We start from the raw sequence: 27,729 nt of genomic DNA, 5'->3' as shown, positions 1-27,729 counted from the left end.
CACTAAGGGAGGTGTACGGTGCGTGCGTGGGTGTTAGCGCTACTGGCACTAACCTGGCGCTGGTGCTTGCCAGTTCACCAAAACGCTACCAAAAAAACTGTTAGCGATCACAGGGATCAGGCCTGACTCTGCGAATGCTGCAGTTATGTGTTTAGTGTTTTGTAAGTGACAGTGATCGATCGATACTGCACTTCGATGGGGTGGGCTGAGCTGGGCGGAGGGGCAAAACGCAGGTGCTAGCAGGTATCTGGGCTGATCCTGCTAACACTACGTTTTTGGGAACCCTAAACTGCTGGGGACACTAGTATAAATCTGATCGGATCAGATATTAATCCGTTCAGATACTATACCACTAAGGGAGGTGTATGGTGCATGCGTGGGTGTTAGCGCTACTGGCACTAACCTGACGCTGCCTGGGGCTGGTGCTTGCCAGTTCACCAAAACGCTACCAAAAAAACTGTTAGCAATCGCAGGGATCAGGCCTGACTCTGCAAGCACTGCAGTTATGTGTTTAGTGTTTTGTAAGTGACAGTGATCGATCGATACTGCACTTAGGTGGGCTGGGCTGGGCCTGGCGGAGGGGCAAAACGCAGGTGCTAGCAGGTATCTGGGCTGATCCTGCTAACACTGCGTTTTTGGGAACTATAAACTGCTGGGGACGCCAGTATAGATCTGATCGGATCAGATATTAATCCGTTCAGATACTATACCACTAAGGGAGGCGCATGCTGCGTGTGTGGGTGTTAGCGGTACTGGCGCTAACCTGACGCTGCTTGGGGTGACGCAGACCCTATCTGACCCTAAAACCTAACTTATATCACCGCCGGGCGATCAGGGGGCTAAACCTTTATTTGGTAATAAACGGCAGGTGCCCTGACACTATAAAAAATGAACTAACTAACCAGCGTCACCCGTAACAGTTATACAGTGATCACTGGTGAAAGGGTTAACTAGGGGGCAATCAAGGAGTTAAAACCTTTATTAGGTAGTATATGGGGGTCCTTGACGCTATAAAACGCTGACGATGAACCTATATATTTACCTCCCTAACTAGTGTCACCAGTGACACTAATACAGCGATCAGAATAACAATCGCTTAGTGACACTGGCGACAGGGGGGTGATCAAGAGGTTAAAACTTTATTAGGGGGATTAGGGGGGTATCCTAGCCCTAAAGGGGGCTAACACTAACTGCCTTACCACTTCTAACTGTCACAAACTGACACCAATGCAGTAATCAGGGAAAAAAAAAAAAAACTGCTTGGTGTTACTGTGACGGCGGGGGGGGGGGGATCAGTCAGGGGGTGATTGGGGGGTGTAAAGTGTGCCTGGTGTCTTTTACTGTGATGTGTTGTGTTGTGCACTTACTCAGATGTCTTCTCTCCTCAGCGCCGGAACGGAAAATACCGCGCCGAGGAGCGATGACATCACTTTCTCTGTCGCTGTTTACTATACAGCAGCAGAGGAAGATTTTCACTGGCAGGGAGCGATGGCCAGGGGGTGGCCACGAATGGATGGCCTCCCCCTCACCTCTGATCGCTCTGGGACAGATGCCAACCGCCTCGGGCACCGGGGGGGGGGTCCGATCGCATATGTTACTTTGCCCGCCCGTGCCATTCTGCCGCAGTATATCTGTGTGAGGCAGTCGGCAAGTGGTTAATTATGGTAAGTCGTCCAGGTCCTGAAGCTGCAAAGCAGCCCCAGACCATCATGCTACCACCACCATGTCTGACTGTTGGTATGATGTTCTTGTTATGAAATGCTGTATTAGTTTTATGCCAGATGTAACGGGACACACACCTTCCAAAAAGTTAAGTTTCTTTATCGTACATCATAGGACACAGAGCCTCAAGTAATTACTTGGTGGGTTATGGGCCTACCTTCAGGTGTTGACACTGGTATAACCAATACAGGAAGTTGACTCGCCTATATAACCCCTCCTCCTTCCAGGAGTCCTCAGTTTTTTCGCCAGTGTCTAAGGTGTTGGTCACGAGTGAAGTTGTGCTCTGAGGAGCTCCTGGGAGGGATCCATGCTGGATTTAAAAAACCTTCACAACCGGATCCATCCTCGCCACTGAGGCCATAGGATGGTACCTGGGCCTCGCATTGAAGAACGAGGTTTTGCCTGTAAGCTTCTCTTTGAGAGCTGCACCCTAGGAACCAGGACTCTTTTTGGTTTTTCCATATTACCTAAAGTTGTTCCTGAGGGGTGCTATAAGGAGCGGATACCCTTTAAAAAGGGCCCCAGTCTTTGAAGGTTTAACTACGCTGCCCGCTGTGATGGGTGAAGGTTGGATCTGTCTGTTAAATCAGCAATATCCTGCAGCGAGGATAAGGTAAGGGGAGAATCCTAGGAACTGTAAAAAGTCCACCTATGCCTTTTTCTCCAAAAAATACATTATATATATATATATATATATATATATATATATATATATATATATATATATATATATACACATATAAAATGTATAACTGTATGCCTTAAAATGTCTCCCCTAGAGGGAGTACATTACACTTGCCTAGTACGATGCCTTTTTCAGCAGCTCTGTGTCTGGCTATAGCAGCGGGTGTGGTCCCTGCAGCCAGAGGGGAGTTCTTAATTGAACAGATGGTGTTCCTCTTCTGAGGGATCTAAAGGGGTTACAGCAGTAGTTTATGAACATACAAAACCAGGCATTTGCATTTTTTTGTATAAAGTGAAGTCTTCCTTTAAAACTAGGAGCTTAACAAACACTGCTGATAAAAATTCCCCTCCCCCTCCCCTCTCCTCCTGGAGAGATGCGGTAACAGCTGACACTTATGTGTAATCAGGTTCTCACCTGAGGCTTAACACAGACGCTCTTAGTTCATATGCTGAAGACAGAAGTCTGTCACACTAAGAGACTCAGGAGCACTGGGCATGTAAAGGTGTGTAAACAGGCATTTCCAGCACAGGAAATATTATGGTACTCAGCATCAAAGCCTGATCCTTATGGTGACATTGTTTTCTTTTGCTAAAACTATTGTTCAGCAAATACCATAATTTGTTAAAGTGCCTCTGCTGTTGTGCTTAGCACATTTGATTTCCAGTGTACCACAAAGGTACCAAGGATTCCACCCCCAGGGGCTGGGAACTCCAGTCATGCCTCCACACTGTCATACTCTCCGGAGATACCTGACATGGCTAGCCAGGGTGAGTCATTGGAAGCAATTGGTGGTGCAACTGCTTCTCACACTTCAGCCCCTGTGTATGTGACTGAAGATGCATTCTCCTCTGCCCTGTTGGGCTTAGAAGGAAGATTAGCGGCTTTAATCGCATTCTCCGTCCAAGAGGATAGGAAGCATGCTAGACCCCCCTCCCCCACCTCAAACCCCTTTTTCCAAGGGAACAGTGGGCACAGGATGAGGTGTTATCCTCAGGTGATCACGGGGGAAAACAAGCCAAATTTTCCTCTGCGGAGGAAACAACAGTTGATGAACCTTATGCAACCTCTGACAGATTGATGGTACAAACTCTTACAGAGATGGTTCATTCCACTTTTTATACTACTCCTAACAGAGCAAGCTGAAAGTCCAGGTCCCTTCTTTTTATTTAAAAAAAAAAAAAAAAAAACCTTTTACAGCGCTTATTTATGCTGAATGGGATCATCTGGATAAGCATTTTTTCCCTCCAAAGAGTTTCTCAGTTCTCTATCATGGAGGAAAAATTCACAAAGGTTGGAAAGTACCAGCAGTAGACGCTGAAAATTCCAGCATCAAGATGCATAATTGCTTAAGCATCCAACAGATAAGGAGTTGGAATTTTTTTGTTAAAATCCTCCTACCAATGGCGCTATGTTTTGCCATAGATGCCATAAAAGACCCTATCCACCAGGCCTCGCCTTGCGCTTGTGCTAAAACACATGCTTAGGACCCTGTGGTTAAAAGGGTTGGTCAGCCGAAGCATCTTGCAAAAAAGGGTGTCTAACTAGTTTCCCTTTTCATTGGGAAGGTTTGGTGAAATACATCCAAATTATTTCTAGCAGTAAAGCTCTTTTGCCCAGTAGAAGGTTTAAATATCCTTTTATTTAATGTGAAGCCACAACAGCTCACAGGTTAAGTACTCTGACGGCCAGTGCAGCTATGGGAGACTTCCTGACAGACATGGGTTCAGATCCACATGTCGGCGTTCACTAGTGAAGGAGCCACTCCTCACAGGTTAACTACTCTGACGGCCAGCGTAGCCATGGGAGGCTTCCTGAAAGACGTTGGACCTCGTCCTCACGTTGGCTCCTTGTGACCTTGGACAAGTCACTTAAACAGATTCCTTCCCCTGCGCAGGGGCAGCTGCCTCTAGGCAGCTGTGACGGCCTCCACCGTCAGACTCTAGGGCATGATTTCCAAGAAATACTGTTCAGATCTGTGCGACTTCAAGGTAGTCCCTGCACTACTTTGGTACCACTTTGATGCGACTTGAGGTCCATAAACCTCTAGAATACACAGGCATTGTTTCCTGATGCATCAAAATCGCGCCCCGACGTATTCTCGGCGGCAAAGAATCATGGTAAAATGAAGCAACTTTGGGGTTGCAATAGTGGAAACTGAGCCTAAGAGGAGAAAATATTCAGCCCCTGTATACATGATTGAAGATGCGTTTTTTCCCCCGCCCTGCAGGGCCTAGAAGGAAAATTAGCGACTTTAATCGCATCCGCTATCCAAGGATGGGAAGCGTGTTAGATCCCCTCCCCCACCTGAGATCCCTTATCAAGGGAACAGTGGGTAGAGGATGAAGGATTACCCTCAGGTAATCGGGAAGAAAGGCAAACCGAGTACTCCTCTGCAGAGGAGACAACTAGAGTTGAACTTTTTTTCAGCCTTGCAATCTGAGAAATTGCTGGTACAAACCTCTTACAGAGATGATTTGTGCCTCTTTCAAGCTACCTCTAGTAGAGTCAGCTGATAGTTCTGTTTTTTTCTTAGGTTCCTTGGAACCTTCACTGCCTTTTTCATGCGTTTCCTGTACATGTACAGAGTCACACAGAAATTCAACAGATACATTCTAGATCTAAAAGAATCTAAATCAGTTCCTGAAGATCCGCTCCTTTATATGGAGTCGATCAAGTCAGTAGTTTCTATCCTGCAAGGAGGAAAACTTCTAGCACCTATTGGCATCAGGGATGCATATCTGCATATGCATATATTTCCCGCTCACCAAAGGTTTCTGCGGTTCGAAGTAGAACAGCAGCATTTCAGTTAATAGCCTTGCTCTTCCGCCTAGCTACAGCACCTTGAGTGTTCACAAAGGTGCTAGCCCCACCTGTAGCCAGGTCAAGGGCACAGGGCTTAAACAGTCTTGGCATACCTAGACAATCTATTGCTAATAGACCAAGCGCTGTTCGGACTAAGGTGTACGCATTACAACCAGTTACCTGGAAAGGTCTGGGTTGCATTCTCAACCTAGTAAAGTCTCCATTAAAATCGCTAAAAAAGGGCTGCAGTATTTGGGTCTGATCATAGATACAGCCCAGAAAAAGGGTCTTCTTGCCCAGAAAAAAAAACAAAAAACACCACTCTATAAAAGAGTTGGTGTGGATGGTCAGGTCAAAAGGAGGTCCCTCCATTCACCTTTGCATGAGGTTGTTAGAAGGGATGGTGGCTTCATTCGAAGCAGTTCCCTTTGCCCAGTTCCATTCGAGACTGTTGCAAAACTGTATTCTATTTGCTTGGAACAAAACGATCCAAGCTTTGGACTTGCCAATGCGGCTGTCCCCAAGGGTGTCCCAAAACCTCAATTGGTGGTTACTAAAGAATGTCCTAAAGGGTAAATGCTTCAGACCACTTATCTGGAAAGTGGCAATGACAGAGAAGACAACTGTCCAAGGACAGTGTTCAAGAACCGAAAGAGCCTTGCCCATCAACATCCTAGAGATTCGGGCAGTGCGTCTGGCTCTAAAAGCCTGGACTTCCAGGTTAAGGGATTGTCCCGACAGGATCCAATCTGTCAATGCCACAGCTGTGGCCTATATCAGTCACCAAAAGGGGCACCAAGAATCTCTCAGTGCAGAGAGAAGTGAACCATATTCTAACTTGGGCAGAAAGAAATTTTCCGTGCCCATAGGCAGTCTTCATTCGGGGAATAGAGAATTGGCACGCGCACTACATGTGCCGCCAGCAGATTATTCCCAGTGGAATGGTCTATTCACCCCGATATGTTTTGGGCTGTTTGTCAAGGATGGGGGACTCCGGATGTAGATCTTCTAGCATCCAGTGCAACATAAATTTAGTCAACTTTGTGTCCACAACAAAGGATCCATTCACATGCAGAACAGATGCGTTGATGATACTGTGGGATCAGCATTTACTGATCTATGCATTTCCCCCTATTCAGTTGCTGCCTTGACTTCTTTGCAGGATCAAGCTGGAAAGAAAACTGGTAATTCTGGCAGCACCAGCATGGCCCAGAAGGTCATGGTATGCAGAGGTCCTAAAGATGGCAGTGGAGGATCTGTGGTCCCTTCCACTAAGGCCAGACCTGCTCTCACAGGGGCCGATATTCCATCCGACTTTATGTTAAATTTAACGGCCTGGCTATTGAGACCCACATTCTGAAAAGACGTGGGCTTTCCAGGGCAGTTATTTCTACTTTAATGCTAGGAAGCCAGCTTCTAGAGCTATACATTATAGAGTCTGGAAAGCTTATGTTTCCTGGTGTGATTCCAAGGGTTTGCACCCTCGGAGATATATTATAGGCAGAATTCTTGCCTTTCTACAAGTAGGCGTAGAGATGAAGTTGGCCCTGAGTACTATTAAGGGCCAAGTCTCAGCCTTATCAATTTTATTTCAAAGACCACTTGTTACGCATTCTTTAGTCCGGGGTTTCATGCGAGGAGTGATGCGGATTAATCCGCCAGTTAAATCACCCTTAAGTCCTTGGGACTTGAATTTAGCTTTGTCAGTGTTACAAAAACCGCCATTCGAACCATTGCAGCATGTTCCCTTAGTCCTTCGGAGTAGGAAGCTGATATTTTTGGTTGCTATATCCTCAGCAAGGAGGGTTTCAGAATTGGCTGCTCTTTCCTGTAAAGAGCCATAATTGGTTATTCATGAGGACAGAGTGGTGTTGGGCCCTCGTCCAGGTTTTTTACCAAAAGTGGTCTCAGGTTTCCACCTGAACCAAGATATTGTCCTGCCTTTTTTTTCCAAAACCATGTTGGTTATTCTTGAGGACAGAGTGGTGTTACACCCTTGTCCAGGCTTTTTGCCAAAAGTGGTTTCAGGCTTTCATCTGAAGGAAGATATTGTCCTGACATTGTTTTTTCCAAAACCATGTTCCAAAGAAGAAAAGTCACTACATTGTCTTGATGTGGTGAGAGCAGTGAAGATCTATTTAAAGAAAACTGCTCAGATTCGTAAGACTGATGTCTTATTTATTCTGCCAGACGGTCCTAAAAAAGAACAGGCAGCGTCAAAATCCACTGTGGCTAAGTGGATTCGGCAGGTTATAATTCAAACTTATGATTTAAAGGGAAAGATTCCCCCTTTTCAAGTTAAGGCGCACTCTACCAGAGAGGTTGGTGCTTCTTGGGCAGTGCGTCACCAGGCCTCCATGTCTCAGATCTGCAAGGCCGCGACTTGGTCTTCAGTGCATACATTTACAAAATGTTATCAAGTAGATGTAAGATGGAATGAGGATATCGCCTTCGGGCGCAGTGTGCTGCAGGCAGCAGTATAATTCCTCAAGGTCTGGGGGTGCCCTACGGGTTGTGTCTCCCTTCGCTCAAGTAGTATTGCTATGGGACATCCCACCAAGTAATTACTTAAGGCTCTGTGTCCTATGATGTACGATAAAGAAAATAGGATTTTTAAAACAGCTTACCTGTAAAATCCTTTTCTTGGAGTACATCATAGGACACAGTGCTCCCGCCCCTCTGTTTTATGGGGTGAGAGTATATTGCTTATATTGCTTGGCTACAAAAACTGAGGACTCCTGGAAGGAGGAGGGTTTATATAGGGGAGTCAACTTCCTGTATTGGTTATACCAGTGTCAACACCTGAAGGTAGGCCCATAACCCACCAAGTAATTACTTGAGGCTCTGTGTCCTATGATGTACTCCAAGAAAAGGATTTTACAGGTAAGCTGTTTTAAAAATCCTATTTTTTGTCTCATCAGTCCACAGAATTTTTGCCGAAAAGTCTTGGGGATAATCAAGATGTTTTTTGGTAAATGTGAGATGAGCCTATGTGTTCTTTTTGGTCAGCAGTGGCTTTGGCCTTGAAACCTGAGGCAAGTGAGGCCTGCAGTTCTTTAACCACTTCCCACCCGGCCACCGCACATAAACGGCCGGGTGGGAGCCCCCTCCTTCTGACTGGACATTCCCGAACGTCCTTCAGAAGGAGCGGGACCGCGCGGGCGCGCTCCCGCGCGATCCCGTTGCGCGCGTGTCACTCGGACACCCCGCATCTCGGAGCGGCAGGAGGGCAATGTGATTTGCCCTCCTGATCCGCACGATGGCTGTGTGTAATCACAGCCATCGTATGGTAAACAAGGGGGAGGGGTGGCAGTTGACAGGAGATCACGCCGCCACGTGCCCGCACAGCGGCGCAATCCCGATCTGCCTGTGCCCCCCAGAGACAGTACAACACAGGAGGGCCCTGTGATTGGCCCTCCTGATCACATGATGACTGTGTCCAATCACAGTCGTCATGTTATGTAAAAAGAAAGCGTTGTAACTGCTCTCATCTCTTCCTCTCCTCACACAGAGCCTGTCAGTGAGGAGAGGAAGAGAGATCTGTGCTGCAGCCGGGAGATCAGTGAGTTTTATAGCTGTTTGTCTGCTGTTTACCCACTGATCACCCAGCTAGTGTCCCCAAAACACAGTGTCCCCAAAACAGTGAAAACACCTGTCAGTGAACGTCTGCCCGTCAACAACTGGCACATTTGTCCGCCAACAGCGGGCACATCAGCCCGTCATCATCAGGCACATCTGCCCGCCAGTCATAAGGCGCATCTGCCCGCCAGTCATCAGGCGCATCTGCCCGCCAGTCATCAGGCGCATCTGCCCGCCAATCATCAGGCACATCTGCCGCCCGTCATCAGGCACATCTGCCCGCCCGTCATCAGGCACATCTGCCCGCCAGTCATCAGGCACATCTGCCCGCCAGTCATCAGGCACATCTGCCAGCCAGTCATCAGGCACATCTGCCGCCCGCCAGTCATCAGGCACATCTGCCGCCCGCCATCAGGCACATCTTCCGCCCGCCATCTGACACATCTTCCGCCCGCCAACATCAGGCACATCTGCCGCCCGCCATCTGACACATCTTCCGCCCGCCAACATCAGGCACATCTGCCGCCCGCCATCAGGCACATCTGCCGCCCGCCATCAGGCACATCTGCCGCCCACCATCTGTCACATCTGCCATCCGCCATCTGCCCACGATCAGGCACATCAGCCTGTCATCAGCTGACACATCAGCCCGTCATCAGCTGGCACATCAGCCCGTCATCAGCTGGCACATCAGCCCGTCATCAGCTGGCACATCAGCCGCCCACCATCAGCTGGCACATCAGCCGCCCACCATCATCAGGCACATTTACCCGCCAATCATCAGGCACATCTGCCCACCAACATCAGGCACATCTGCCGCACACCATCAGGCACATCTGCTGCCCGCCATCACGCACATCTGCCACCCGCCATCTGCCCGCCAACATCAGGCACATCTGCCCGCCAACATCAGGCACATCTGCCCGCCAACATCAGGCACATCTGCCCGCCAACATCAGGCACATCTAGCCACCCACCATCTGGCACATCTGCCGCCCGCCATCTGACACATCTGCCCACCAACATGACGAAAAGATCTTACAGCGCAGATGAGGCTCTCCAAATACTCCAGAGTATGTCGGACGAGAGTAGCGGGGAATTCTCTCCGTCAGACTCGGATAGCGACTATGAGCCAGTGGAAAGCAGTGGCTCCAAGTTGGAAACAGAGGAAGATAGAATCCTAACAAGGAGAATAAGGAGAAATGAGCAGGAGGAGACATTCACCAGCAGCGCAGCACTCCAGGGCATCCACCAGCAGGCATCCACCAGCAGCGCAGCACTCCAGGATGATATGCAGGCATCCACTAGCAGCCCAGCACTCCAGGATGATATGCAGGCATCCACTAGTAGCACAGCACTCTAGGGCATCCACCAGCAGCGCAGCACTCCGGGATAGGCAGGCATCCACCAGCAGTTCTGCAACCTTCCTAGAAGATAGGCCAGATGCTAGCAACGGATCCCATCAACGAGGCAGTGCCCATACTAGCCTCCCAGATGTTCTACTGTATCCAACATGGCTGCCCGATACATCAGTAGAACCTGTAATACCACTTTTTACAGCCCAGCCAGGCCCTCAGATGAAGATGGAAAATGTAACCCCACTTTATTATTTTCATTTATTTTTTACCAATGATCTCCTAACCTACATTTTGGAGCAATGTAATCTATACGCCAGCCAACATATAGCCAACAATCCAAGTTCCTCATTTGCCCGTCCTTTTGTTTGGAAACCCCTCACCGTGGAAGAATTTAAAATTTTCCTTGGCCTAACCCTCAACATGGGGCTGACAAAAAAAATGAACTCCATTCCTACAGGTCTACCCAACTTATCCACCACATGCCGGTCTATTCGTCATTGATGCCCAGAACCCGTTATGAGATGATCATGAGATTTTTACACTTCAATAACAATGCCCAATGCCTCCCTCGAAATCATCCCAGTCACGATAAATTATTCAAAATTCGGCCCCTAATCAATTTTTTTTTTGTGCCAGCTTCAAGGAGATGTTTACCCCTGATAGAAATATATGTGTGGATGAATCCCTGGTACACTTCACTGGAAGACTCGGAATAAAACAATACCTCCCCAGTAAAAGAGCCAGACGTGGGGTAAAATTTTATAAGGCATGTGACAGGGCCACGGGTTACACATATGACTTTATAATTTATGAGGGAAAAGACAGACAGCTAAACCCCCCTGGATGCCCTACCTACATGGGAACAAGTGGCAAAATTGTCTGGCAGCTGATCCAACCATTACTTGGGAAAGGTTACCACCTACATGTAGACAATTTCTACACTAGTCTCCCACTTTTCCGCCATTTGTACCTAAAGAACACTGTGGCCTGTGGGACAGCACGGACCAACCGCAAAGGCTTCCCACAAAGATTGGTCGCCAAGAAATTGAAGCAGGGTGAAATGGCCAGTATGCGGACTGAAGAAGTACTAGCGGTGAAGTGGAGAGATAAAAAAAGAGATGTCTACATCCTTTCAACAATACATGACGACACCTTGGTGGAACTTCAGAGAAGAGGAGGCCCCATACAGAAGCCAAAATGTGTGCATGAGTACAACCTATACATGGGGGGGGGTGGATATGAACGACCAGATGATGCAGCCCTATTTGGCCACCAGGAGATCACTATTTTGGTACAAGAAAGTCGCCATTTATTTGATGCAACTTGCCCTATTTAATTCATATATAATTTTTTCTAAGTGCACCCAAAGTTCCCTAACCTATCTAAAATTCCAAGAAGACATTGTCACAGCCCTTCTCTATCCCCAAGGCCAAGCCCCTCAACTAATTCGCTCCGATTCATTAGCCAGACTCCATGAAAGGCACTTTTCCGAAATCCTCCCTCTTACCCAAACAGGTCGCAAACCCCCCCAAAAAATGTCGTGTGTGTGCAAGTAGAGGAATTCGCCGTGACACCCGATACTACTGGCCCCAATGTCCCTCCCAACCAGGCCTCTGTATTGGAACGTGCTATCGGAGCTATCATACTTCACTACACTATTAGTACAGTGAAGATGATTTTTTTCCACTATCTGCCATTTCTGTGAATGACCCGGACTGTTAACGACTATGCTTCTGCCAAACATGTTTCTGCCCTCAACCTGAATTGACCCGGACTGTTAACGACTATGCCTCTGCCAAATATCTTTCTGCCTTCAACGTGAATTGACCCAGACTGTTAAATGACCATGCTTTTTGCCTGCCTCCTGAATTGATCATTTGCCCTGCCACGGTACAGCACACGGGTCTCACATATGTGAGGGGCTCCAGAAAAGGTTTTCCGAGTGGAGAAAACATTTTTCTCCGGGTTTTTAGTTTTCTCGGATTAGGGTCTGGGGACTCGGAGGCTTCGTAGAGATTTGGGTGGGAAGAAGCCTCTACCCCTGTCCTCAGGTCTTACCTGACCAAGGCCCAATGTACAAAGTGCTGCCTGCTGCCACCTGAACTGGTCATGCCTCTGCCTGCCACCTGAACTGGCCATGCCTTTGCCTGCCACATGACCTTGCCATGCCTTTGCCTGCCACATGACCTTGCCATGCCTTTGCCTGCCACCTGGACTGGCCATGCCAATGCCTGTTACCTGAACTGCCTGCTAAACCTTGGACTGTACTGAACCATGTTCATACTTTTCCATATCTGTCTGCTGCCTGGACAATTCCTGGACATTTCCTTTGGCTGTCTGGACAAATGCTTTGGCTGCTCTGGAACGGTATTCCTGCCTGCTAAAACCACTGGTGAGTTTTTGTTTTTTTTTACCTTTTGCTCAGCAGAATGTATTTGGGGTGTAATTCTTGGTGTGTACATGCTATGTTTTAGAAGCCTGGAGGTGCTACTTGCATGTTGGGCCTCTGTATGTGGCCAGGTAGTGGAAAAGTCTCACACATGGGGTATCGCCATACTCAGGACGAGTAGCAGAATGTATTTTGGGGTGTCATTTTGGCTATGTACATGCTATGTGTAAGAAAGATCTTCTAAATTGACAACTTTGTTTCCACATTTTCCAAAAACTTGTGGAAAGAAATGACATGTTCAAAAGACTCAGTATGCCTCATAGAATATACATTGGGTTGTTTTCTTTCCAAATGGGGTCATTTTGTGGGTAATTCCATTGTCCTGGTGCTCCAGGGCCTTCAAAAATGTGATAGGTACTCAGGAAATGAAATGTGTAATTTATGCCTTTAGAACGCCTGATGGTGCTATATGGATGTTGGGCCTCTGTATTCACACATGGGGTATTGCCATACTCAGGACGAATAGCAGAATGTATTTTGGGGTGTAATTGCAATTATGCCTGCACCGTGTGAGAGAAATAACTTGTAAATATGACAATTTAGTGAAGAAAAAAAAAATCTATATTTCTTAATTTTCCAAAGCATTGTGGGGAAAAAATTTCAACTTCAAAAAATTCACTATGCCTCTTACTAAATACCTCAGACTGTCTTCTTTCCAAAAAGGGGTAATTTGGGGGGTTATTGTACTGTCCTGACATTTTAGGGCCTCAAGAAATAAGATCAGTGCATTAGGCCATCAGTGCATTAGGATTGATCCATTTTCAATAATGCGTAGCATGGCTTGTGGACTCTATAACTTTCACACAAACCAATGATCATACAATTATCAGGATTTTTTTTACCAAAGACATGTGGTAGAATACATTTTTGCCTAAATTTTCGACAAAATGTAATTTTTTTTGGTTTCTTTTAAAAGAGAAAGTAGAAAATTTTGGGTTTTTTTCAAAATATTCGCTCTTTTTTCGCTTATATCACAAAAAATAAAAAATGAAGTGGTGAATAAATACCACCAAGAGAAAGCTCTATTTGTTTGAACAAAATGATAAAAATTTAATTTGGGTACAGTATAGCATGACTGAGTAATTGTCATTCAAAGTGAGAGAGCACTGAAAGCTGAAAATTGGTCTGGGAAGGAAGGGGGTGAAAGTGCCCAGTATTGAGGTGGTTAAATGTTGTTCTGGGTCCTCCTGGATGAGTCGTCGTCATGCTCTTGGAGTAATTTTTGTAGGCCGGCCACTCCTGTGAAGGTTCACCACTGTTCCAAGTTATCTCCATTTGTGGATAATGGCTCTCCCCTGGTTCACTGGAGTTCCACAGCCTTAGAAATGACTTTGAAACCCTTTCTAGACCGATACATGTACATTACTTTGTTTCTAATCTGTTTCTAATATAATTTTTTTTAAATTGTGACATGTGTGGTTTTTTGTGATCTGTTAGCATGCTTTAATTCAATCTTATTTTATTCAATATAGAAACCAAGAAAGACAGATATTATCTTTAACATTTCAAATAGTGATAAGATACACCAACAATAGGCATTGTGTGTGTCAGAACCAATGCATGTTTAGGTTACAAATAAAGGGATTGAAAGCATGTGCATAAGGCCCACCAGGAGACCTTTTGTGATAGCAATCCCTGTAAATAAAAACAAGTTAAAGTAACCTTCATCCTCATTTCAGTTAAGGGGATCACAGATGCCCCATACGTAGTGCATTGGAAGAGATTATACAAAAATCTGTATGAAAAATATGACGTAGGGGTCACACATCAAATCAGTAACAATAGATAAGTTGAAGCCATGGTACGTTGGCTTGATGGCTTCCTAAGGGTGTATTTAAATATAGAGAAAAGAAAAAGCAGGGGCAGACAAGAGGGGGCAGAAAGATAGGGGACAGGGATCACTCTATCATGGTCCCAGGGCGACGTCATCCAGGCTGTGTTCAGCCCAGGAGATAAACTCAGAGGAGTATCGGAACACGGACCATGAATTCCAGGTGAGAGAAAACTGTTCATCTTTACCGTATTCCTCTGCCAACAGACTTTCAAGGTCCCTTATGCGGTCCACTTCAATCCCCCAGGGAAGACATGGTTGTCGATCTCCAATGACGGGGAATCACTACTCTGGCCGCCACCAGAAAGTGTCGCAATACATCTTTTTTGCTGTTAGCATGCTTTATTTTGGCAGACAGCTTCTATTTATGTGATTTCTTGATTCAACTGGTCTGGCAGTAATCAGGCCTGGGTGTGGTAAGTGAAATTTAACTTGGCTTTCTAAAAAATTGTGGTTAATCACAGTTCATTCATGATTCAGCACGGGAGGGGGCAATTACTTTTTCACATAGGGCCAGGCAGGTTTGAACAGCTTTTTTCCCTTAATAAATAAAATAATAATTTAAAAACTGCATCTTGGATTTACTTGGGTTATCTTTGTGTAATATAAAAATTTGTTTGATGATCTGAATCATTTAAGTGTGAGAAATATGCAAAAAAAAAAAAAAAATCAAGTAGGGGGCAAATACTTTTTCACAGTCCTGTATTTTTCTGTCTAATTATACTTGGATGGCAGCGCCCCTCTTGTTGTATTCTAGTCCACATTGTCAATGAAAGTCAATATTACTTAGCGTCTGCTTCCAACCCTCTTTTTTAATTTTGGGTAACTTCTTGTAGTGTTCCCCACAAGTTTGTTCACAATGCTCTTAACGAACCATTTTTTTTGACAATATCTTTTTTTTTGTCTTTATACGTCTTTCTTACTGGTTATTATAGTATTTCTAATATTGTCTGTATGACATTGCACTCTCTTATGATAATGCCCAGTACTCTGCGTATACTGGTAATTTGCTTGTCTGTTTTGAGCATAATAATTATTAAAATAAAGGAATTACAAAAAAAAGTCCAATGAATTTGATTGATGGCTGTAAGAAACTTCCTAGTACTGGCATTGTTTCTGTATAGGAGAGGCATTACGCAATGCCCAGAATGTGTTAGGTTTGGCCAGCCCATTTAATTTCACAGCCACAGATAAGCTGGGCTACCTGATTTATGTGAGGCCTGAACTACTAACTAGACTAGTGAACTGTGAATGAACTGCGAGTCCAAACCGTGACAAGCATGTGCTATGCAAGTCAGGCTAGGCAAGCTGTGACAGGCTAGGCTCCTTGAACATATATTTCCATTAGCGATAAGGATACATGCATTTTCCATCATGGAATATTACATTTTTTTTTTCATTATTGCAATCACTAAATACATTTTTGCATTATGTATGATTTTTATATTTGTTTGACTTACAGAACATACTGGAACTGACGCTATATGATCGCGATGTAGTGATTGATGATAAAATTACTTCCATTGTGTTTGATGTAGGAAACATTAAACCTGGACAAACCAAAAAAGAAGTTTTTAAACTCAATCCTAAGGTGTGTGCGTAGCATCATTACCCATCAAAGCTGTCATTATTAGACCAATATTAATGAAGAACCTGTTCATTATAAATCATTTATCATCTTTAAAGTGAATTTGTGTTTTTGCCAATGCGGGGCAGCCAGGCTCATCAGCAGCTTTTGCTGACCTTTGTTCCCTGCTGCTTGCTGTCTATATTTATTATATGCTGGTGCAATTAAGAGAATGAACATTCCAGCATGATCCCTTCTCCAGTGCTAGGATCTGCCCTGTCCCTATATCCCTTAGTACACTAATTTGATATGTTAACAGACATATACCCATGCCAAGCTTTTTCCCTATTATCATACCATGCCACTAGTGCCCTAGTGGAGCAGGATCTGGCATGCTCAACACAATAGGTGAGCATAGTAGTCCAAGCTTAAACCATGTCACAACGTAGTCATATTACAATAGTAAGGGGTATTATCTGGTGGGGGGTACATATTTTGTGCAATATATTGAAATATTTAACTCACCAGCATTTTGTAATAATTGCCTTTCCCAATATAGTATAATATATTCCATGTTAAAGCATATTATACAATATTAAGGAGTGGTAATATCCAATGCTGAAAGGTTGTATTTTATTATTTTATTTTATTTATTTCAGGTACTTATATAGCGCCGTCAGTTTACGCAGCGCTTTACATATACATTGTACATTCACATCATTTCCTACCCTCAAGGAGCTTACAATCTGAGGTCCCTAACTCACATTCATACATACTAGGGACAATTTAGACAGGATCCAATTAACCTACCAGCATGTCTTTGGAGTGTGGGAGGAAACCGGAGTACCCGGAGGAAACCCACGCAGGCACAGGGAGAACATGCAAACTCCAGGCAGGTAGTGTCATGGTTGGGATTCGAACCAGTGACCCTTCTTACTGCTAGGCGAGAGTGCTACCCACTACACCACGGTGCCGCCCGATACCACTGTGCCGCCCGTTATAATGAAGTATTATATAAATATTAATGGGGTAATATTATGCTGCTGCTAATATTATAAAATTCTGGTAAGTCTCACTAGGGTTTTCAGAAGCGTACAATCAAGTGGGGAAGAGTTTTATGAGGGCTGTATACATAGTTACAGTGCATAACTTGTAAGGTTGAATAAAGACACTGATCTATCCAGTTCAACCTGAGTGTGTGTTTGTCACTATAATTTTCAATATCCCTGTACATTGTGTTCACTAAAGCCGGCCATAAATTGTTTGAGGCATTGCTAGTTCAACTGGAACCGGCCGAGTTTTGAACCATGTAAGGGCAGGCTGAATGTACACAAGTTGATCAATTGATCAACTTGGGTACAACCAGTCTATTGGGTTGTACATGCTTTCATTGCCAGCGGCTGGCAACACTAGCAATAATCACTGTGTTCTCTCAGTGGGGACGGCTCCCCCCCCCCCGTTAATGTAACAGTTACATCTACAGTACTCTGTAAAAACGGTTTTGCAGTAAACATAATATATATATACATATATATATATATATATATATATATATATATATATATATGTTTATATACACGACAAGGTTCACTACTGTCACATTATTGTTTGCTTACATAGGACAAAGGAATGTTGGAGGTCGAGTTCCACCTTGAGGAAAGGTAAGAACCCCAACAGTTTTCTTTGAAAAATTTTCTGTATCTTATATTACTGTTTATTTAGGAAAGAATTTTCATGTCTTACAAAGGAAAATACTGAAAAAAACAAAAACGTTCCATAGGTACCATAAAACACAAATCACAACAACCTAGGAATATACATATAGCATATTGAGAATTATCAGAATAACCGCTTCCCAAGTAATGAAAACATCAGCCGGAATGATCCATTCTGAAGTCACTCTAATAACCCCAGAGTGGGACAGTCCGCACAACGATATGCGGTACAAAAAAGTCGGGAGAGTAATACATGATACCAGTAAAAAATAGCTAGGAAGGTAGCAAGAAAATGGAATGGTGTCAAGGAAAAAAGGCAAAAGAAACAGGGTACCAGACCTCTGAGATAGAGAAGAAAAGCGACTCAGCGTGCCATAACCCAGGGTGATTAGGATGTACTAAAAATTAAGTAATTGTCCCAGGCGTCCATACAGCCTTAAACCTTGCTATTTTATCATGTAGTCTAGCTGTAGGGTATTGCACTGATATCACCTCCTTATGCCACTGTAGTAGATCAGAGAGTGTCAGGGGGTGTCTGTTTCCACCAGGTGCTGATGAAAGATCTAGCCGCTGTAAGAATGTACATCATCAGCTTTTTAAGATATTCCCCTAGGTCCCATGATCATGGGAAATAGCTGTGTCTTAACTGTATAATAAACTGTATGTAAACCCAATGAATAGAATATCATATTAGCTTTCATACAATGCAAGTAAAGTAGGTTCCCTTTGTTTTGTCACAAATGTCATCCATGTCTATTTATTTATTTTTTTCAAATAGCCAGGAACCACCAGCTGAAATCATCACCAATGGTGTTTTAGTGGTGAGTCTGTTTATTTCACATACAGTATATGTGTGTGTTTGTGTGTGTACCGCCTGTATGTATGTGTGTGTATACATACATGCATACAGTGCCAGGACAAGGTCATCCGGTGCCCAGGGCGATGATGGAAAACTGCTACAGCGCCTACAAACGAGGGGATCTATACTGGAAAACATTTTTATACTAGAACTGGCGGCGATCAGCGCCTTAGGCATGGTTTACACTGGAGCAACTTAGTCGCCTGACAAGTCACGCCCCATTCAGTGCAATGAAACAGTTCTAATCACAGCGACTCAAGTCGCTCCGTTTTAGAAAAAGGTTCCTGTACTATTCGGGGGCAACTTTAGAGCAGCTTGCATTGACTTCTATTAAAGAATTCGTTTGCAACCTGCACTGATGTTGTGCGGCTTCAAAGTCGAGTGACACTGGCTGGGAAGGGGTTAACATCTAGGGGCAATCAAGGGGTTAATTGTGTGTCTAACAATGTGTAATGTGTGCTGCTTTTTACTACTGATTGATTTGTTTCTTTTCCCTGCTTTGCACGGAAAATAAAAAAAAGTGATCGTTTCCTCTGTATAGAGTGCTGTGTTGATTGTCAACTCAGAGCTCTGGGCTGTGATTGGACACAGCCGATCAGCAGCTCCCAGCCACGAATAATTGGCTGGAATGTGCTGACAGACTCTCACTGTGTACAATCACAGGGGAGTAGGTGGATGGAGCATGCACCCAAAACAGGCAGCGCCGTGAGGGTACGTACCGGTGCCTGTAGCTGCCACCTGTGGGGGGTTAGCAAGTGGTTAATTAGCAATGGTATTGGTAATATGCAGCAGGAAGGGGGTTAATGCACTTTCAGTGATGCATTAGTGGCCAGAGGCAGTTAATTAACCCTTTGTGCTGCATTAGTGGCACCAGTGTCCATGTTAATTAACCCACTGGTGCCACTAATGCAGCACACAGGGGTAATTAACTGCCACTGGCCACTAATGCATCAGTGACAGTGCATTAACCCCCTTCCTGCTGCATGTTACCAATACCATTGCTAATTAAGCAAACTCCCCTCAGCCCCCCTACCCCCCCCCCCCAATTCAGAGTTAATTATGCCACCTGCAGAAGGCAATGTGCTTACTTGAGTGATGATGCCCTGCTTGGTTCCTTCTCCTTGATCGCACTCCCATGTTTTAGCTCAGGCGGGGGGCAGCACTCCATGCTCATTTCCCGGTCGGCCTCTCAGTGACGTCACACCGGTTTGGACTAGGAAGCGCCTGTCGGGAGCAGTGGCAACTCTAGGGACAATATATAGGGGGGGCACATAAGATGCCACAGTCAAAACGTGGGGGGGCACTAATAATTTTTACCACTAAATCATACCACTGAAAATAAACTAAATAAGGAGATTATATATATATGTGTGTGTGTGTGTGTGTGTGTATATATATATATATGTATGTGTGTGTGTATATATATATATTTATTTACAAAATACGAGAGTAATGTGGTATTTCTATTGTCTTATTGTGGAACCACAGCAGCAATGTTAGGACTCATTCACACAAGTGGTGAGGGGGCTGTTAAATTTTGCAGTTGAGCCAAGTTTTTACCCCCCCCAAAGCTACCCACTTTAGCTGCATAGGCAATGCCTGGGGATGGTGTACACATATTGCAGCCATGTTGTTTAGTGTCATGGCAGGATCTACACCCTGCATTGCTTTTGGCAGGTGCTTCCACCCGCTGAGTACAACCCCTTCAACTGAATGGGGATGCTCTGCAACAGCCCCACAAGTGTGTGCAATGCTCACTGTTGTGATACACTAGTGTGGGGGATCAAGAGGTTGAAGCAGGTGGTGAGGGGGTGAATACAACACCTCCTCACTGCCTGTCTAATGCTTTCTAAAGAGTGATCTGCATGTGGATTGCTCTTCAGAAAGCAAAACTAGTGTGAATGAGCCCTAAGGCTTAAAGGTGAAGCAGAGAGACAGAACACCCGGACCCTGCATTCTTTTCTCCCAGTTAGAGATCTATGTAAGAAACAGGATTTCTGCTGGTTTAAAGGAATGCAAGGATGTGTTCTGTCCCTCTGCTTATGATCTTTCACAGCCCGGTGTCAGGATGAACCTGAACAGACTGTAAGAGCATGTCTTCCTCGGCTTCTGTTCCCCTCTCCCTCTGCTGCCTGCACTAAACAACCAACCTACCATGCTACTCCCCTCTCCCTATCACTGACTATCCATGCTGCTGCCCCTCTCCCTATCACTGACTATCAATGCTGCTGCCCCTCTCCCTATCACTGACTATCCATGCTGCTGCCCCTCTCCCTATCACTGACTATCCATGCTGCTGCCCCTCTCCCTATCACTGACTATCCATGCTGCTGCCCCTCTCCCTATCACTTACTATCCATGCTGCTGCCCCTCTCCCTATCACAGACTATCCATGCTGCTGCTTTCTATTCCTGAAGCAAAGGAAAAAACTCACTGTGACTCAGAGGAGCTGAGGGGTCATTTTAGCCACTTCCTCCTCCCCTGGAACTGCTGCTTAAAGTTGTCCAAATCTGGCGGTAGGGGAAAGGGGAGGGGCTGGAGTAGCATGATTGGCTAAGACTTAGCATGTGACTACATAGATCCCTCCCTATGCTGACTGAGCACTAGAATGACATCATCCTGCATATCCTTGTTGTGCTGTGAGTTCTGCCGACATAGCTTTCTGAGCATACACAGAGGGGTGGGCTGGGGGGCAGGAGCGCTGTTTGCTTCAGGAGCTGGGTCTGCTGCTGTCATTATGACAAGCAGGGGACCTGCTCTGCGCTCCAATTGGGAGCAGATGGGCGGCCTGGCTGTGCGAGCGCCTCTCGCATTAACATTGGAGTCAGCGAGGAGAGGGAGGGAGGAGAAATCCCAAGCAGGAGCTGACAGGCGTTCTCTCGCTTGTGAGATTACTTCACCTGATAGGGAAGGGAGGGGCAAGGCTCATGCTGTTATCTATGTAGCGCGAAATATATCAAGCTTGGAACTTCTCATGGAGCACTGTTCAATCCATCATCCGAAAATGGAAAGACTGCAAACCTACCAAGACAGGGCTGTCCACCTAAACTGACAGGCTGGGCAAAGAGAGCATTAATCAGAGAATCAGGCCCATGGTAACTCTGGAGGAGCTGCAGATATCCACAGCTCAGGTGGGAGAATCTGTCCAGAGGACAACTATTAGTTGTGCACTCCACAAATCTGGTCTTTATGGAAGAGTGGCAAGAAAAAAGCCATTGTTGAAAAAAAAGCCATAAAAAGTCCTGTTTTCTGTTTGCGAGAAGCCATGTGGGGGACACAACAAACATGTGGCAGAAGGTGCTCTGGTCAGATGAGACCAAAATTTAACTTTTTGGCCTAAAAGCAAAATGCTATGTGTGGTGGAACACTAACACTGCACATCACCCTGAACACACCATCCCCACCGTGAAACATGGTGGTGGCAGCATCATGTTGTGGGTATGCTTTTCTTCAGCAGGGACAGCTGGTCAGAGTTGATGGGAAGATGGGTGGAGCCAAATACAGGGCAATCTTAGAAGCAACCTGTTAGTCTGGAAAAGACTTGAGATTGGGGCGAAGGTTCACCTTCCAGCAGGACAAGGACCCTAAACATACAACCAGTGCTACAATGGAATGGTTTAGATCAAAGCATATTCATGTGTAATGCCGCGTACACACGGTCGGACTTTTCGTCTACAAAAGTCCAACGGACGCTGACGGACTAAAGCTGGCTGGTAATCCGATCGTGTGTGGGCTTCTCCGGACTTTCAACGGACTTTTTTAGCCTAAAATCCGACGGACTTTAGATTTGAAGCATGCTTCAAATCTTTACGTCGTAAGTACGACGGACCCCGAAGTCCGCTCGTCTGTATGCTAGTCCGACGGACAAAAACCCATGCTAGGGCAGCTATTGGCTACCGGCTATGAACTTCCTTATTTTAGTCCGGTGTACGTCATCACGTACGAATCCGTCGGACTTTTGTGTGGTCGTGTGTAGGCAAGTCCGTTCGTTAGAAAGTCTGCTGCAAGTCCGCTGAAAGTCCGCCGGAAGTCTGTCGGACAGGCTGTCGGACTTTTGTAGACGAAAAGTCCGACCGTGTGTACGCGGCATTAGAAGTCAAAGTCCAGGCCTAAATCCAATTGAGAATCTGTGGCAAGACTTGAAAATTGCTGTTGACAGATGCTCTCTATCCAACCTGACAGAGCTTGAGCTTTTTTGCAAAGAAGAATGGGCAAACTATTCACTCTCTAGATGTGAAAAGCTGATAGAGACATACACAAAATACTTGCAGTTGTAATTGCAGTGAAAGGTGGTTCTACAAAGTATTGACTCAGGGGGGCTGAATAAAAATGCACGCCACAATTTTTAAGATCTTTGTTTGTAAAAGATTTTTAAAACCATTTATCATTTTCCTTCCACTTCACAATTATGTGCCACTTTGTGTTGGTCTATCAAATAAGTCCTGGTTCACACCTATGCATTTTTTTTAGTGCGTTTTCAGTTTTGCACAAACACACTACAGTCCATTCAGCATGGATTCCTATGGATGTTGTTCACGTCTGTGCATTTTATGGAAAGGGCCAGGGACTTTTTTCTGGATTTTGGTTCCATAGACTTCAATGGATGAAAAACGCAAAATGCACCTGGAATATGCAAACTGCAACCTGTATAGGTGTGAATCAGGCCTAAAATCCCAATAAAATACATTTACGTTTTTGGCTGTAATATGACAAAATGTGGAAAATTTCAAGGGATATGAATACTTTATATACATATAGATATATATATATACACACACACAGTATCTCACAAAAGTGAGTACACCCCTCACATTTTTGTAAATATTCTGTTATATCTTTTCATGTGACAACACTGAAGAAATGACACCTTGCTACAATGTAAATTAGTGAATGTACAGCTTGTATAACAGTGTAAATTTGCTGCCCCCTCAAAATAACTCAACAAACTGCCATTAATGTTTAAACTGCTGGCAACACAAGTGAGTACACCCCTAAGTGAAAATGGGAAGAGGTCCGGATCCAAAGGGGGGGGGGCTCTCTGGGGAACACACGCAACTAGAGACTTGCTGGGACCTGTGGTCCTCTCTGGGGCGCCGTATTGCTGGAAGACCCCAGAAAAATTGACTTCTCTGTTCGAGCATTGGCAAGTGTGGACTTTTATAAAAGAGGATTCACCTGTGCGGGTAACTTGGGGCAGCCACAGTTCGGTTTAGTTAAGGGAAAGAGGCTATTGCATGTCATACTAATTACAGTAGTTAAGTTATTCAAGGGGTGCGTGTGAGGTCTTGGTGTATTACAAGAGAACATGGGTCCATAACCACAATATAGGGTATGTGTAAAATCACTATGACACTATGACATCACTATGACAGAGGTTCATTCAACAAGAGGTAGCTGCCATGAGTATTCACAAGAACGGCAACAGCCCAAATTGGGCCCAAAGTGTCAATATTTTGTGTGGCCACCATTATTTTCCAACACTGCCTTCTTCAGCATGGAGTTCACCAGAGCTTCACAGGTTGCCACTGGAGTCCTCTTCAACTCCTCCATGATGACATCATGGAGCTGGTGGATGTTAGAGACCTTGCACTCCTCCACCATCCATTTGAGGATGCCCCACAGATGTTCAATAGGGTTTAGGTCTGCAGACATGCTTGGCCAGTCCATCACCTTTACCCTCAGCTTCTTTAGCAAGGCAGTGGTTGTCTTGGAGGTGTGTTTGGGGTCATTATCGTGTTGGAATACTGCCCTGCGGCCAAAGGGAGGGGATTGTGCTCTGCTTCAGTATGTCACAGTACATGTTAGCATTCATGATTCCCTCAATGAACTGTAGCTCCCCAGTGCCAGCAGCACTCATGCAGCCCCAAACCATGACACTCCCACCACCATGTTTGACTGTAGCCAAGACACACTTGTCTTTTTACGCCTCACCTGGTTGCCGCCACACATGCTTGACACCATCTGAACCAAATAAGTTTATCTTGGTCTCATCAGACCATAGGACATGGTTCCAGTAATCCATGTCCTTAGTCTGCTTGTCTTCAGCAAACTGTTTGCAGGCTTTTTTTGTGCATCATTTTTAGAAGAGGCCTCCTTCTGGGATGACAGCCATGCAGACCAATTTGATGCAGTGTGTGGCATATGGTCTGAGCACTGACAGGCTGACCCCTACAACCCTTCAAGCTCTGCAGCAATGCTGGCAGCACTCATACATCTATTTCCCAAAGACAACCTCTGGATATGACGCTAAGCACATGCACTCAACTTCTTTGGTCGACCATGGTGAGGCCTGTTCTGAGTGCAGCCTGTCCTGTTAAACCGCCGTGTGGTCTTGGCCACCATGCTGCAGCTCAGTTTCAGGGTCTTGGCAATCTTCTTATAGCCTATGTCATCTTTATGTAGAGCAACAATTCTTTTTTTCAGATCCTCAGAGAGTTTTTTGCCATGAGGTGCCACATTGAACTTCCAGTGACCAGTATGAGAGTAAGAGCGATAACACCAAATTTAACACACCTGCTCCCCATTCATATCTGAGACCTTGTAACACTAACGAGTCACGTGACACCGGGGAGGGAAAATGGCTAATTGGGCCCAATTTGGATATTTTCACTTAGGGGTGTACACACTTTTGTCGCCAGCGATTTAGACATTAATGGCTGTGTGTTGAGTTTGTCTGTTGAGGACAGAAAATTTACACTGTTATACAAGCTGTACACTTATTACTTTACATTGTAGCAAAGTGGCATTTCTTCAGTGTTGTCACATGAAAAAAATGATAAAATATTTACAAAAATGTGAGGGGTGTACTCACTTTTGTGAGATACTGTATATTACTGTCTTTTCATTCCTTCTTGTTGCATACACTATACATAGCTGTATAACTAAATGATTACATGTATAATATAAAGACTTTGTAAATATAGAGACTGAACGAATTACCCCGTATCTAATTGGTTACAGTGTACATATAATGACTGAATAAATAACCCTGTATGTAGTAGAGTACAATGTACATATTGTGGCTAAATGAAGTAATCCCTTATGGTTAGTCAAAGCTGTCACAAAACAGGATGATCACAGATGAAAACAAGAATTTCCAGACAACCGGATCTACACATTTATGGGTAGCTTAATAGTAAAATGCAAAGATGGCACAGTCCCATGTTCTCCTTTTCATTTTACCATCGAATATGGGAGAATAAAATAAAAAAGGCTAGTTAGCTGGCATAAAGCATTGGACAGACCATCCTTTTCATGATCCAAACCATTAGAAGGACCCAGTAACACATCTGCATCACAGACAGATACATTCTGAATAAAATAGGATGATCAGGCACAATGTGTAGGTCTTTATTTCACTTAAAATGTTTGTTGCCATGCTGCCTCTTCCATGCTTTTCGTCTTTTGGATTAAGTATCTTATTATATACCATTGATATACAGTAAGGCTTTATGCACACAGGGCTTCTTAATCCTTTTCTCCTAGCAGGAGAAAAGCAGCTTCAAACACGCCTAAGCTGCAAACGTATTTGTAAGGATAGGGTGACAGGGTGGTTGTCACGTCCTCTGTTTTCCCTTTTCATTGATCGCCAAGCAAGGGTTACACAAGAGGCCTACCCCAAGGTGGGTTCTTTGGACTACCCCAGGCATTAAACGGGGTCAATGGCCCTTGCACGTGGGGTAACACTTCGCTTGAAGGCCTGCTCACCAATGCCCAGGACCAGGCGGGAGTCGTGGTCATGTGAAGAGTCAAACATTAAGGCGGCCTCCCAACTTAGAAAAGAGCCACATGTGTGCAGTACCCAAAATAGTTCCTCTTTAAATTGCTTTATCCTACACACTTGTACTGATGTATGTTTTGCATTCAGAGGGACAGGCTGAGAGTCTGCCTACTCCACCAGCCAGCGTACCTCTGTTACCTCACTCCTAGTAACAGAGTGGGGTCCCATCGAGTCCACGATATGTGGATCTCATGCCTAGGGATCAGCCCATAGATCTCTTTAACGCTAGTCCTCTCCTGGTGACTGGCAGAGATGGACAGCTAGGGAGGGAGTCAAAGCACCAACTCCCTCACTACTGGAGAGCATGTCACCTAACCAGGTACCACACCAACGACTGGTTGCTGATCAGCCCATAGATCTCTTTAACGCTAGTCCTCTCCTGGTGACTGGCAGAGATGGACAGCTAGGGAGGGAGTCAAAGCACCAACTCCCTCACTACTGGAGCGCATGTCACCTAACCAGGTACCACACCAACGACAGGTTGCTGTTCTTGTGAATACTCATGGCAGCTACCTCCTGTTGAATGAACCTCTGTCATAGTGATGTTACACATACCCTATATTGTGGTTATGGACCCATGTTCTCTTGTAATACACCAAGACCTCACACGCACCCCTTGAATAACTTAACTACTGTAATTAGTATGACATGCAATAGCCTCTTTCCCTTAACTAAACCGAACTGTGGCTGCCCCAAGTTACCCGCACAGGTGAATCCTCTTTTATAAAAGTCCACACTTGCCAATGCTCGAACAGAGAAGTCAATTTTTCTGGGGTCTTCCAGCAATACGGCGCCCCAGAGAGAACCACAGGTCCCAGCAAGTCTCTAGTTGCGTGTGTTCCCCAGAGAGCCCCCCCCTTTGGATCCGGACCTCTTCCCTTTTATGGAGCACGGGTGAAAAGCTGGACCCCAGAGAAAGTTCGCCAGGGAAAAGTCGGCAAAGACTTTAAACGTTTCCCCCTGACCTGGGCAGCCAGGTGCTAACTATACAGTGAGTTACCCGCATACACGTTTAGGCATGTCAAGATCTTAGGGTGTTTGTGTATTTCATTGGTCAGAATATTAATTCTGGCCATTGAAATAAAAAAGCGCTAAATGCGCCTAGTGCTTAGGCGCATTTACATGCATTTTAGATGCATTTAGAGGCACTTTTTATGCCCAAAAGCTCCTATCCTGAAAGTGATTTTGGTGCATCCAGATTTATGCCCCTGCCTCTAAACTTCTTCAAAAACCAAAGAAAAGCATAAAAAAAATGTCATATGTCTGTAAAACAGGCATTTGATCACTGCAGTGTGCACGAGGCCTAAAGAGTGTCAAACAACGCATTGTGTGTCATCTTCACCATTCTGGGTGTGTGTTTGCATCCATTCCAGATGAATCAT

The 27,729-nt window shown here is 45.1% G+C and overlaps 1 protein-coding gene across 2 annotated transcripts in view; it reads left to right on the top strand.

The window, feature by feature from the left end:
• The window catches only part of PLA2G4F (phospholipase A2 group IVF), a 145,367-nt gene that overhangs the window by 42,962 nt on the left and 74,676 nt on the right, over positions 1-27,729 (top strand). For both annotated transcript variants that reach the window (XM_073609670.1, XM_073609669.1), the window contains exons 4-6: positions 15,889-16,017; positions 17,614-17,654; positions 18,487-18,529. In XM_073609670.1, the coding sequence (XP_073465771.1) occupies positions 15,889-16,017; positions 17,614-17,654; positions 18,487-18,529 (213 nt within the window). The remainder of the gene's footprint in view (positions 1-15,888; positions 16,018-17,613; positions 17,655-18,486; positions 18,530-27,729) is intronic.

This window comes from Aquarana catesbeiana, linkage group LG13, assembly GCF_042186555.1.
Source record: "Aquarana catesbeiana isolate 2022-GZ linkage group LG13, ASM4218655v1, whole genome shotgun sequence".
NCBI lineage: Eukaryota > Metazoa > Chordata > Amphibia > Anura > Ranidae > Aquarana > Aquarana catesbeiana.
Note: the sequence above shows the minus strand (reverse complement) of the source record. Positions and strands in the feature narration are given on the sequence as shown.